This window comes from Pongo pygmaeus, chromosome 1 (assembly GCF_028885625.2).
Source record: "Pongo pygmaeus isolate AG05252 chromosome 1, NHGRI_mPonPyg2-v2.0_pri, whole genome shotgun sequence".
NCBI lineage: Eukaryota > Metazoa > Chordata > Mammalia > Primates > Hominidae > Pongo > Pongo pygmaeus.
In genome coordinates, this window is record NC_072373.2 from 22,208,445 (window position 1) to 22,220,991 (window position 12,547).

General features: G+C 39.2%; 1 protein-coding gene across 9 annotated transcripts in view; it reads left to right on the forward strand.

The window, feature by feature from the left end:
* Positions 1-2,433: 2,433 nt before the first annotated feature.
* CDC42BPA (CDC42 binding protein kinase alpha) overlaps positions 2,434-12,547 on the forward strand; it is a 331,226-nt gene continuing 321,112 nt past the window's right edge. For 7 of the 9 annotated variants that reach the window (XM_054467687.2, XM_054467761.2, XM_054467768.2 and 4 more), the window contains exon 1: positions 2,449-3,991. In XM_054467687.2, coding sequence (XP_054323662.1) covers positions 3,814-3,991 — 178 coding nt within the window. In that variant the 5' untranslated portion in view covers positions 2,449-3,813. Of the gene's footprint in view, positions 3,992-12,547 lie in introns of all 9 variants that reach the window. The other 2 variants (XM_054467753.2, XM_063671659.1) reach the window with 2 other exon arrangements.

Here is a 12,547-nt window from a genome sequence, read left to right on the forward strand (position 1 = left end):
TTCTGTCCTGCCTTCTTCTTTCCACCTTCCTACCTTCTTGTCTTCTCCTGTCCTCTTTCTTTTCTGAATGGTCAGATTAATTCCCAGCATCTTTATAAAACATTCTCTGATTATTTCAAACAAATTGGGTGTTTGCAGTGGTATACATCTAATCTCCAGGCCCCCAAGCAGAATTTCACAAAGAAGACCTCCTCCAGGCTATTTTTCCCCAAAGAATACCCTGCGAGGCAGCCTGTGGCACTCTTGTTTTGCAGGAACACTTCAAGCACTGTACGGCTGCTGGGCTGCGCCTTTCTTTGGCTTAAGACCGGTTTCATTAACAAGCATGTTCACACTTCAACCGGAACATTTAAAATAACACCCGCACAATGTGTTTAGTGTCTAGTTAATTATTAAGTCTCTGAGCTTGAATTATTCAAGCAAAATTGATTGGGTTCAACCTCCTTCCTTCTCTTTGTGTGTGTTTTTTTAAAATAAAAATAAATTCTCCTCTCTACTTTCTAAATAATGTGGAAAGGGTTATTTAGCAACCATCAATACCCTGGACTGTGGGTGGTACCCAAGTGCTAATAGAATAGGTAGAGAACTGACAGCTTGATTCTTTTGTTAAAAAAAAAAAAATGTATCTACATCTCATATACTTCCGTTGTCAATTAGCATTTAGTGAGACCTAACATGTTTTAGGTTCTTCTTTAAACTTCTTTCTAGTTATTTGTAAGTTGGAAAAGCAGGTATCTTGGAGCCAGTTCTTTAGTTAACCGTACTTGAAAAAGCAGAAGAAATTGCTTCCTTCTTTGCTACCGCATCTTATGGTCAAATGAAACTGTTAAAATTGGCTTCACCATTAAAATCCATGTTGTTGAAGAATGTTTGTTGAACTGAAAAAATGTCCATAATATATTGCTAATTGCAAGCAAGAGGCTATAAAACTGTCTTTTATTATGTATCATTTTTGTTAAAGTGCATAGGAAAAAGACTTGAATAATAAACACCAAAATATTGCTTATTATCTGTGTTAGGATTAAACTTTTCTACTACTTTTAGAATTAGACAACACACACCCATATAAAGATGTCATGGCTGGAAATGATTGACCTTTTGTTTGAATCTAAGTATCATTCATGTCAAGACCGCATTGAAAATAATGCTGTTCTTAAGCCAGGCAAGTGTAGACGTTGCAAATGTAGATTTCATAAAAGATTCACACTATTTCATGAATCACAACTTGAATCGACTTCTGTTAGCCTTCATTTTACGTCTAGGCCCTCATTTCTAATTCTTCCTCAGCTTCCATATTATCAAGATGTAAGATGCAATTGTGGGTATTAACATAGAAACATAGCCGCCTCACAGGTGTGGGGAAGGAATATAAAATAATAGTATTTTAGAGAACGACCATAAAGGAGATGGCAATTTTGAGAGAAAGTAACAGAACTGCAATGACCTAGTTTTGTGGTGTTAATTTAAATGTGGCATCTTCCATGAGAATTTTATAAAGGGAGCTCTCCTAAAACCGAGATTCACAAAAACCTGGAAGGGCCCTACAGGCATCAGGTGCCCTAGCTATTCAGCGATTTGCCTTTGCTGCCCTAATTCCTGCATTGTGCCACTGGGTTACAAGTGTGTGTGCGCGTGCACACGGGGGTGTAGGTTTGATGACAGTGGTGAACTGCCTTGACTGCCTTCACAGGCTGAATCCCCCGCCGGCGGTAACCATGGCTAGGGAAAAACTGGCAGCCGCTACGACAGTTCCGGGGGAGACAGCACCAGGCTCCCGTAGGGAAACTTTTGGGAATGGAGATGGGGGATTCCAACCTTTGCGTGCGGACCCAAGACTTCGATGGCAGCGCGGACAAGTCGGTCATTGTTTTTGTCCTGGGAAATGACACACGAAGTGCCGTAATTAGACACCTAAGAAACGATTACTCTGGAGTGTGCGCGAATCGAATCTGGGGGGCGGGTGGGGAGCAGGTAAGGGGCTGAAAGACAGGCACCGTCTCCTCCAGCTCTGTCGGAAGCCTAAAGCCCTCTGCTTCTGGGCGCCCTTAACAAATGCGCCAGACAGGTGATGTCTCCGAGGACGAGCAGGAGCCCCCCCTTCGCGATCTGCACCAGAATCCTCGGGGAGCCGGGGCCACGGCGCGGCGGTGGCGCAGTTCCCAGCCTGCGCCCCGTCCTGCCGCAGCTCCCGGCGCGGCCCGGTCATCCCGCCTCCATAGGCTCCGCCACCGCCGCCCGGGCCTCCCTCAGCCCTCCCGAAGCTCCGCATTCCACGCTGCGGCAGCCGCAGCCTCGCCGCCGAGGCAGTCCCCACCCCTCCCCTCGGGCTGGCGCAGCCACTCGCGCCCCGAGCCCGCGCCCCCTTGGGGGCCTCCCCTGGGCGCGCCGGCCCGACTCCGCCCGGCTTGGCCGCCGGCTGGAGCTGAGGCTCGGGCAGGGCGGGGGCGGGGAGTGGAGGGCGTGTGCGCGCGCGTGTGCCGGGGCCGGGGGGCCCGGCCGCCATATTGGATCCGGACTCGTCCGCAAGCCTCCGCCTGTGTGCGGCGGGACTGGAGGAGCCTCGCGGAGCCCAGGGCGCGAGCGCGAGAGGAGAGGGAAGGCGGGGGAGGGCTGGAAGGGAGAGGAAGGGAGTGGTTGGGAGCCGGGCTGCCGCAGCCTCTGGTCTCCTCAGCCGCGGAAGCGACCCCTCCTCCTGCGCCTCGGCCGCCTCCCTCCTCGCTGAGGAAAGATGCCCTTAGCCCAGGGGTGTGAAGAAGGGGGAGAAGTAGCTGCCAGAGCCGCCCGCGCCGCCGCCGCAGCTGCTGCCGCTTGTGTCCTTTGAATTCAGAGAAGCACCCCCCACCCCCGCCTGGGGTGTCGGGAGCCTCCGGCGCGGCGGCCGCGGTGCGGGTGTGGGGGAGACCGGGCTCTCCGCCCGGCGCGGCGCTGCTCGGCCCACGAGCGACCACCGACATGGAGTGGGCTCGGGCGGCCAAGTAGCCGCTTCTCCGGAGCCCGGTGCCAGTGCCGCCCGCAGCCCGCCTTCCACCCCCGGCCGCGCCGCCGGTCAGGCCCTAGGGTGAAGCCGGGAGGAAAATGAAGAGTTTTCACCGGAATCCGTTGAAAATAGGACTGACTGCAAAGCCTTAAAAAAGAAGGACCTAGGGAGCAGAAACGAAAAGCCACCTCCGGGCAAGACTTGGCGTGCTCCGAGCCGAGGGGCTGCTTCAGGGACCTCGCCCCCTCCCTTTCCCGCTGGAGGAATTGCCGCTGATGCATTATCCAAGTGGTGGTTGGGAGGATTTGCAGCAACATTTTTGGTTTTCCCTCCCCCTTCTATGCATTCTGTTTTTTTCCTCCCTTTTCTGTTTTTCTTCTTCCCGGGAAGTGAATTGCTGATGCAAATCGGACTTTACTCATTAATGATGCAACCGGATTCGTTTCAGGATTACGTTGCACGAGTTGAATTTTGAATGAAGGAGAAGAGTTTTTTGTGTGTTTTTTTTAAGAAGTGTTGACTCTCTAGTTCGTTGTACTTTTAATTATTATTTTATTTAAATATACGACTTAATTGTATTCTTTTAAAAATGCATTAAGTATATATTTTATGGTAATTTACCCTCAAAATATATGTATATGGATGAAATTGAAGACGCTTCAGTTAAGTGAGGTTACTGGTGTGTTGGATGTTTAATTCAGCACCAGCATTGCATGACAGTTGTTTGAATAACAAGTGGTTTATTTTTAAAACCATACCTTTTAAAATTTAGGTTCAGATAATAGTAAAAGTCATCATAATAATTTAAAGGAAAACCAGCAGAAATCGAAGCAAACATGTCTGGAGAAGTGCGTTTGAGGCAGTTGGAGCAGTTTATTTTGGACGGGCCCGCTCAGACCAATGGGCAGTGCTTCAGTGTGGAGACGTTACTGGATATACTCATCTGCCTTTATGATGAATGCAATAATTCTCCATTGAGAAGAGAGAAGAACATTCTCGAATACCTAGAATGGGGTAAGTTTGTAATTTTTAAAGAAACTGTTCATCTTTACCTGGTCATTATGATTTAATTGTTATAGAGAGTTATGAGTAAACTCCGTTGAAAGAAAAAATACAATAAAAAAATAGACACTGGTTATTCAAGATTTTCCGCTAGTTTTTGGTAAATATTTTCCCAGGAGTAAAATTGTGCTGCTCAATTGTTGCCTTGATTTAAGGCCTAGCTAATGTGGAACTTGGCGATGAAGAACTTATGTTTTTAGGTCAACAGTAAGAGATTTTAAATCAATTCTGTGATGGGCAAAAGTGGATTATTGGGTACAGTTGCCTAATACATGGCACTATAATAGTCCTTCATTTGAAAGGTATTTATTGGTGGAAACATTCAGACTATGGAAATTATTCTCAAAATGGGAGGAGATATTAAAATATCTGTGTTTGCCTTAGGTCAACAGGAAGCTGAAGGTGGTGATCAGTGGGTTTTATTTCATCTCTGCATAGGTACAAGGAAAGGAAACTGCTAAACATGGACTTTCCAAAAATTATGTTTGTAAGATTAAATGACATAGTTTAAAAATTTTGTGATAGTAGTTGATGGAGAATGGGGGCAGCTTCCACTTGAGAGTTAGATTTTACTCTAAATTTAATTTAAATCTAAACTGGTTAGATTTTTGGCTTCATTCTTCTAAATATAGATGTGATTTAGAAGACCTACTGTAGTGGAATAGATCAATGATGTGAGCAAACGCTCCATGACCTTCAAGCTTGAAGCCTTGTCTCAAGTTCTTCAGCGTCTGCTGTTATATACAGGGCACACTCTAATGTCCAGAAGTTCACTGTTGCAATAAGCACGCATCGTCACCCAGATCTGTCTATAGTAGTGGTACGTTGGCTTTTGAAGGATTTTGGCCAAATATTATTTTGTACCTTTGGAATACTAATCATTTTAGTTTGTTCTTATGCTAAGTTCTTATGCTAAAATATCTGTTCCCAAGTAAAACTTCATTTTCCTGAAGTAAAAGTCAAGTGCTGATTGTGTCTTTTTTTTTTTTTTTGGATTTGAAATTTATTCAAAGTTAGTTTCTTAGGTAAACCACTGATCCAAGAATGCCTATGCGTAATAACTTTAATTATTCAATTTGCCAGTATAAGAAGGTTTCTAGCAACGTGATGTCATAAGGTTTAAAAAAATATGTAAATGTGAATAGAATAACTTTTCAAAACAGACTGCCAGACTCATCCTGGGAATGTAAGAAATCTAAACCATCTTTCAAGTAACTTCTCACTTAAGAGTGAGACAGTTTTGACTTTGGTACTGGTTTTGTGAGTATACGTCTTTTATTTGTTGAATAAAATATTTTGTAAAGCATATGTAGTTTTACATCCCATGTTTCACAAATTGAGAAATTCTGTAGTGTTCTTTAATTTTTTTTTTTTTTTTAAGACTTAAAGCGTTTTGGTACTTTTAGAGTTGGAACTTGAGTTCTTAAGTCATGGTTACTTAATGACACTCTAGTCTGTGATTTTTGTCATTTAGTATTCTTTCCTATCTGCGAAGCTATGGGAGAACTCTGTATGTACCAGTAGTAAATATAATTTTAAATGATTTATAATAGAGAGAAAACTATCCTCCATTGCCTTCTGATTATTAGAGTTTAGGTAAGTAGTTTTATGTAATGAGATATTTCGCTGTATTATCAGAGTAATTTATATGTATTTTCCATTAAATATGTTTTCTTGGATGTTGTTTCTTGTATATGTATAAAAATACCTCGTTTATGTATATTTTTATATAAGCCAAATATCAAATAAGTATTTGGCTGAATATTATTTTTATTAATATAGAAGTTTGGATAAAGAGTAAAAAGAAAGTTAATAATGGAAAAGGCTGTCAGGAGTTGTGTAGTGAGTAGTAGTATTTGCTGTCTTTAAGTTATTTGAGAATTTAGGTTAAGAATGCCAGTCTGTTTAAGAATTGAAATAGATCAGATGTTCTTCATATGAATTGATAACTACATTTTGGGGAAATGTCCGATTTTAATTACCTAACAATATGTGAAAATCAGTTAAGACTAAGAATATTTCCAAACTGTGAATTGACCTCAGTTCAATGTTCTAAACATTATTTTTTAGGACTCTGGTGGAAATTTACACGGATTGTTGTTGGGTTAAATTTGGTAATTTAGATTTGCCTTAAATGGTGTAATTTTAAGTTTGATTTTTAATAATTGAAAAAATTGTCTTTATTTAAATCTTTAAAAGACTTTGCAACAGGAACGCAGTATTAATAATACAAGTTGTCACATATTTGTGTTCGTTATTTATATTAATGAAAGTGTCAGCTAGATGCTACTTATTTTTATGCTGATGATAGATTACTCTTACAGTAGAGTCAGCCAAGATTCTTACCGGCTGTATTCAGCTTCATTTCTATCAATTTCATTTTATTCCTAGTTTTAGTCCATTTTATTTTTATATTGGTACAGTTCATGTTTTGTTCATAGCAGTATCATGACAATAAGAAAACTGACAATTCAAAGTCAGATATGTTGTTTTTCTTTGACAGCATTTCTTGCTTTTGGTGCTGATGACTTGAGGGAGGAAATAAGTGGAAAGAAAAAGAGAGGATTAAGCCAGTGAGCACTAGAGCAAGGGAATAAAAGTGCCTTAAGACTATAGATCACATTTAAATTTAATAAGATAAATTATTTTTCACTTATAGTAAATAATATTTGAAAGACTGTGTTTTTTGTCTGCTTAGTTTTAAGTTGAAATGATTATGGTTTGTATGTTTGTGTATACAGTAATAGTCTGGATGTCAGCATAACTCTAGAATAAATTACAGTGGAGTTGTAGAAGTAAAAATAACTTCCACATTGTAAACTAATTTGCTAGTAATGACTGAATTAGTATATCATTCGTTAAATCGGCCACACCCTACTTTGAAGTGGGAAATTGGAATTTTAGGGAATTATTTACCAATTTACTTAAAAATGTAAGATAATACAAAATAAATATGCAAGGCTGTCTGTGTGTGGATAACTGTATTTTGATGCTTTTTGAATTTTGGACTTTGTAACATACAGAAATTATCACTAAATAACTAATTTTATAGCTTATTCAGATTTTATATATACATAGAAAATAGTCTGTTTAATAAATTTGTACCTAGAGCATATCAGCAGGTACTATGCTTTAAGCTTTTCTTTTTATTAGAATAGTTTTAAAGCTGTTCACTTTTTTTTTTTTACACGAGGGTTAATTAAGTGAGGTGTTGATGGATCTGTATCTTTTCTAGGATACTTTTGTTCTTCACATATGCTGTTCCTCATTGTTAGCTTTTCCTGAGTAGAATTTATTAATCAGTCCAAATTATCAAAATGTTCATTTAATACAGATGATTACATTTATTTTGTTTAAGTTCTCAACTAGAATAATCAGCAATATTGGTTGGGTACTTGTTTCCTTTACACTAGCCACCTAATATTCTATTCTAGGAATGATAATGAGTAATTACAATTATTTTATCCAGTACAATGCTGGCACATGGTAGAAGTGTGTTCAATAAATGTAATGGCTATTATTATAACATTTCTATTTGTCTCTCTCTTTTTAAGAGAAATTACACTTATAGGTAGTTGCCAGATGATACTGGTTACTGGCATTCATGATGGAATAGCATTAAGAGAGATGCTGCTGATAAAATTACATCTAGGAAAAATTCCCTATAAAGTAGAGGGAACTTAGATATAATGAACTAGTGCTGTCAACCCCTAAAGTCTTTGAAATACTTGATGTTCATTAGTTCTTGTTTTTAGGAACATCACCCCTTTTATTTTATGTATTGATTTATTTTAGAGACAGGGTTGTATTTTTTTTTTTTGTTTTTAGGAACGTTACTCTTTTTATTTTATGTATTGCTTTATTTTAGAGACAGGGTTGTGTTAGTCTGTTCTCACATTGCTACAAAGAACTATGTAAGACTGAGTAATTTATAGAGAAAAGAGGTTTGATTGGCTCACAGTTCCGCAGGCTACAAGGAGGCATGCAGGGGAGGCCTCAGGAAACTTGCAATCATGGTAAAAGGCAAAGGGGAAGCCGACCCAGTCCTGCGTGGCTGGAGTGGGAGGAAGAGAGGGAAGGGGGAGATGCTACACGCTTTTAAACAACCAGATCTTGTGAGAACTTACTCACTATCACAAGAACACGAAGGGGAAGTCTGCCCCCATGATCCAGTCACCTCCCACCAGGTCCCTCCTCCAACACTGGGATTACAGTTCGACATGAGATTTGGGTGACGGCACAAATCCAAACCATGTCAAGGGTCTTACTATGTTACCTAGGCTGGTGTTGAACTCCTGGGCTCAAGAGATCCTCCCACCTCAGCCTCCTAAAGAGCTGGGATTACAGGCATGCACCACCACACCCAGCTTTTTTAAAAAAGGAATGTATTGCTTTATGAGTGAAAACAGGATGCCAGGATTAACACTTTAGGAATTTTAGAAATATATTTATTTTATATGGAAATGTGAGGCATACCTTAGTATAGCAGTATATAAAAACAAATAGTGCAGTATGTTGGAAATTTTATGAAATGTCCCATAATTCCTAGGACTTGAATACTGTTACACAGTAAGCTCAGGCTATTTTAGGATAAAATAATTTAGCTCAAATAAATATTTTATTGTAACACTCTTCTATGGCAGTCAAAAATTTGTTCTCTGACCTTTTTCTCATTTGGTACATTTATTGACAGTATGTTATGTATGTAGCTCATTGTTTTTCTCCTGCTGGTTGTGATAGGTTTTAAAATCAATTACTAAGTCTAACCAGCATTTAAAGAAATTAAAGACTAGAACAGAAAATATAAAGTACATGAAATGTAGAAGGAATAAGTATTGTTGTGCAAAACATTGTGTTTTTCTGTATTTCTTATTCCCATATTTCTTACTATAGGTTGAGATAAAAAGAGTTTGAAATACTTTAGTGTAGGTGCAGCTATGCTATGTTGACTGTTAAACAGTGTAAATATAGACAGTTCATTTTTTCAAAAAGGACACACGATAGATTAGGGACTTACTCAAGAACCTAGTGAAGGGAAAGAGTGTAGGTATGGGCAAGATACAGACTTGGAAATAGATGGGAAGAGGAGACATGGGAGAGGAAGAACAAGAGAATGAGTAGGGAGAGGGAGATAGAGAATGACAATGAATACTGTGTTCCTGAGTTGCTACTTCAGTCTGACTTGTTGAATGATAGGGTATTTTTTTTTTATGATTGGGTATTTTTAATTTAAAAGAACTTAATGGGCAGAGGAGTTAATTTCACTCTTTTGTTTTTCCTTCAATGGTTTATTGTCTCTTCCTTTGTTTTTTTCCTTTTCTGACTTTGGGCTAATGGGCGTTGACTTTGATTGATTGTCAGAGGTATATACATTTTTGAGTTTGAGTGATAACCATATGACCTATAAACAAAGGTAGTAGTTTCTTGGTTTTAGCTTCTCATCACGTCAGCTGAACTCTAGGGTAGATGTAGGTGAGGATTTGCTAGTTCTATCAGATTTTTTCTTATCATTTGTTGCTCAGGAAACTGCCAGTTTTAGGTATCGAGGACCAAGAATTGCTTAGCTCCTTTTGCCCTATCTTGATGAGTCAAGAAGTCTTTGCATAATAATTATTATGAGAGACCATCATGGCTCACTACAGCCTCAACCTGCTGGGCTCAGGTGATCCTCCTGTCTCAGCTTCCCAAGTAGCTGGAGCTATAGGCATGTGCCACCATGCCCAGCTAATTAAAAAATTTTTGTGTGTATGGAGATGGGGGTCTCATTATCTTGTCCTGGCTGGTCTCAAACTCCTGGCCTCAAGCGTTCCGCCTGCCCTAGGCTTCCAAAGTGTTGGAATTGCAAGTGTGATCATCTGCACCTGGTGTGATTTTTGTTTTTGAATTACCCACACTGTAAGTATAGATCATCCCAGACACAAGTTTTTTGTTGTATATAAAAACTCCTTTCCAAATCTAGGGGACTTCCTTTTCTTCTCCATTAATGGTGAGTAGAACTCCAGGATTATTCTTTCTAGCTAGCTTCTACACACTTCCTTCCTATGACTGCCATCTCTTTTTCTAATCAGTAGGTAGGGAATGGCTAACCTTCTATTGGCTAGTGTTTATCTGTCACTGTATGAGAGCAGCACTTTAGCTTTCATGTTAATGGGGCACAAAGACCTGGCTCCCTCTTTCCAATCCCACTGTTTGCCTTTATTCTTCCTCATGGAACTGTTTGCTTCCCTTTTGGGATTAGGGCTTCTTCACTCTAACCTCCCTCTCTAGTTTCAAAGTGTGTTCTGGAAATCCATGGGATATTTAATAGATGCTTGAGCAAGGGGAAAGGTTTATATGAATAAATCAGTTTGGGAAACAATTTTAGACAACATTTAATGTTAAAAAATACAGCAGATTATCCTAGAATTTATGAAGTTTTATCTGACTATGGAATAAGCTTTTTTTTCAGAGTGTCTGGAGGATGGCTGGCAACCAGTGTTTCATAGAATACGCTTTGGGAAATGTTCTTCCAGTATAAGGTCATGGTTTTTCTTGTAACTTCCTGAGTAGCAGGGTTAGAAAGAAATATTGAGAGAAATTTGGGATATTGTGTGGATTGGAGAGAGAATCCAAATCTGAATAAGTTATATTTTACTTAGTGGCTGTGAACTTCATTTTCTGTGTGAAAGTCATGTGCATTGAAAGATAAATTTAATCATGGTGAAATAACATGAGTGATGCTGTTGGTAAAATTACATCTAAGAAAAGCACCCTAAAAAGTAGAGTGAAATTTGACATCATAATGAACCACTGTTGTCAACCCCTAAAGTCCTTGAAATTACTGAGAGATCTCTTAATTATGACCTTTTCCTGTTCTAATTAAACTTACTTTTCTTTATGTGTAGGCATTCACATTAAGTACAGAAATTCTCACTTTTTTACAGCTTTCATTACTGTAGATGTTGCAAAACTATTGTCTATCTGAAAAGATTACATTCATTACTTTGTGATTTTTAAGAGGAAAATATCATGGACTCATATAGTTTTAAAATCCTGTTACAGTGTTAAGTACTGTTTTTTGTAGTGTAACACATTTTTGCTAGGCCATTGGTTTCAGACTTTTGGACTAGTGTGGGAACTTTACTACTATTTATTACATCCATGAAGTGCTGTGTTTCTAGTGCCAGCAACTGTTTATATATACTGTTAAGGAAACTAGAAAATATATACTTTTATTAAGGAGAAAACATAATTGGTGCTGTTTTGGCATTGTGTGAACAATTAAAACTGTGGTTACTATTAACTTTTGTTCTGAGTTTTTGGGAGGCCAGATAATAATCGTAGAGGACAATCTAATTTCATTGTTTAGAGACAAGACAGCATATGGGGGAATAAAATTAGTTTTCTCTCTCTCTTTTTTTTTTTTTTTTTGGTAGAGATGGGGTCTCACTATGTTGCCCAGGCTGGTCTTGAACTCCTAGCCTTGAGCAATTCTCCGACCTTGGCCTTTCCAAAGTGCTGGGATTACAGATGTGAGCAGCCACACCTGGCCTTTTTTCTTTTTTCTGATTTAGATTTATTTTTCTCTTTAACTCTTCCTCACCAGTGCCATTCTTCTCACCCCTGATCTAATTATACTGGAAAATACTACTTATATGGATGAAAACAATCTTTTGAAAAGATTGTGAATTATTTCAGTCATGTGCAATCATTTGTTAACTTTCAGTTTTATTTCAGATTGCTTAAACATCACTGTAGGCTTAATCAAAGAAAAAAACACCTTCTGTTTAGTTTGGTCTATTCATAGTGATAACACTTAATCCAGTTTCCTTAGAGTTTCCATGGTGAATATCTACAAGTAGAACACCTAAACTGAAATGTTTCCGTTCTAAACCAATATACTGGAAAAGAGCAAGGGGTTTTGGATTAAGACTGACTGCTTTGATTATTAGCTGGGTGATTTAGTTATTTAACCTCCCTATGTCTCTTTGTGAAAAATGGACATAAGACTAACCTCCCTATGTCTCTGTGAAAAACGGACATAAGACTAATAGTTTATTTTTCTAAAAAGTTAAAAGTTGGTTTAGGATTCTTCCTTTTCTGGTGATTTATATTTGTATTTTGTCAGCTTGTTTCCCATTCTGTTTTTTTTTTTTTTTTTTTTTTTTTGAGATAGAGTCTCACTCTGTTGCCCAGGCTGGAGTGCAGTGGCATGATCTCAGCTCACTGCAACCTCCACCTCCTGAGGTCAAGCAATTCTCCTGCCTCAGCCTCCCAAGTAGCTTGGACTACAGGTGCACGCTGCCATGCCCAGCTAATTTTTTTTTTGTATTTTAGTAGAGACAAGGTTTCACCACATTGCCCAGGTTCATCTTGAACTCCTGAACTCAGGCAATCCACCAGGCTAGGTCTCCCAAAGTGCTGGGATTTTAGGCATGAGCCACCATGCCCGGCCTCCTATTCTGCTTTTTAAAATTTCTATTCTACCTAGCCTTATGATAAAGGAATAATTAAAATGCCATTTATTGG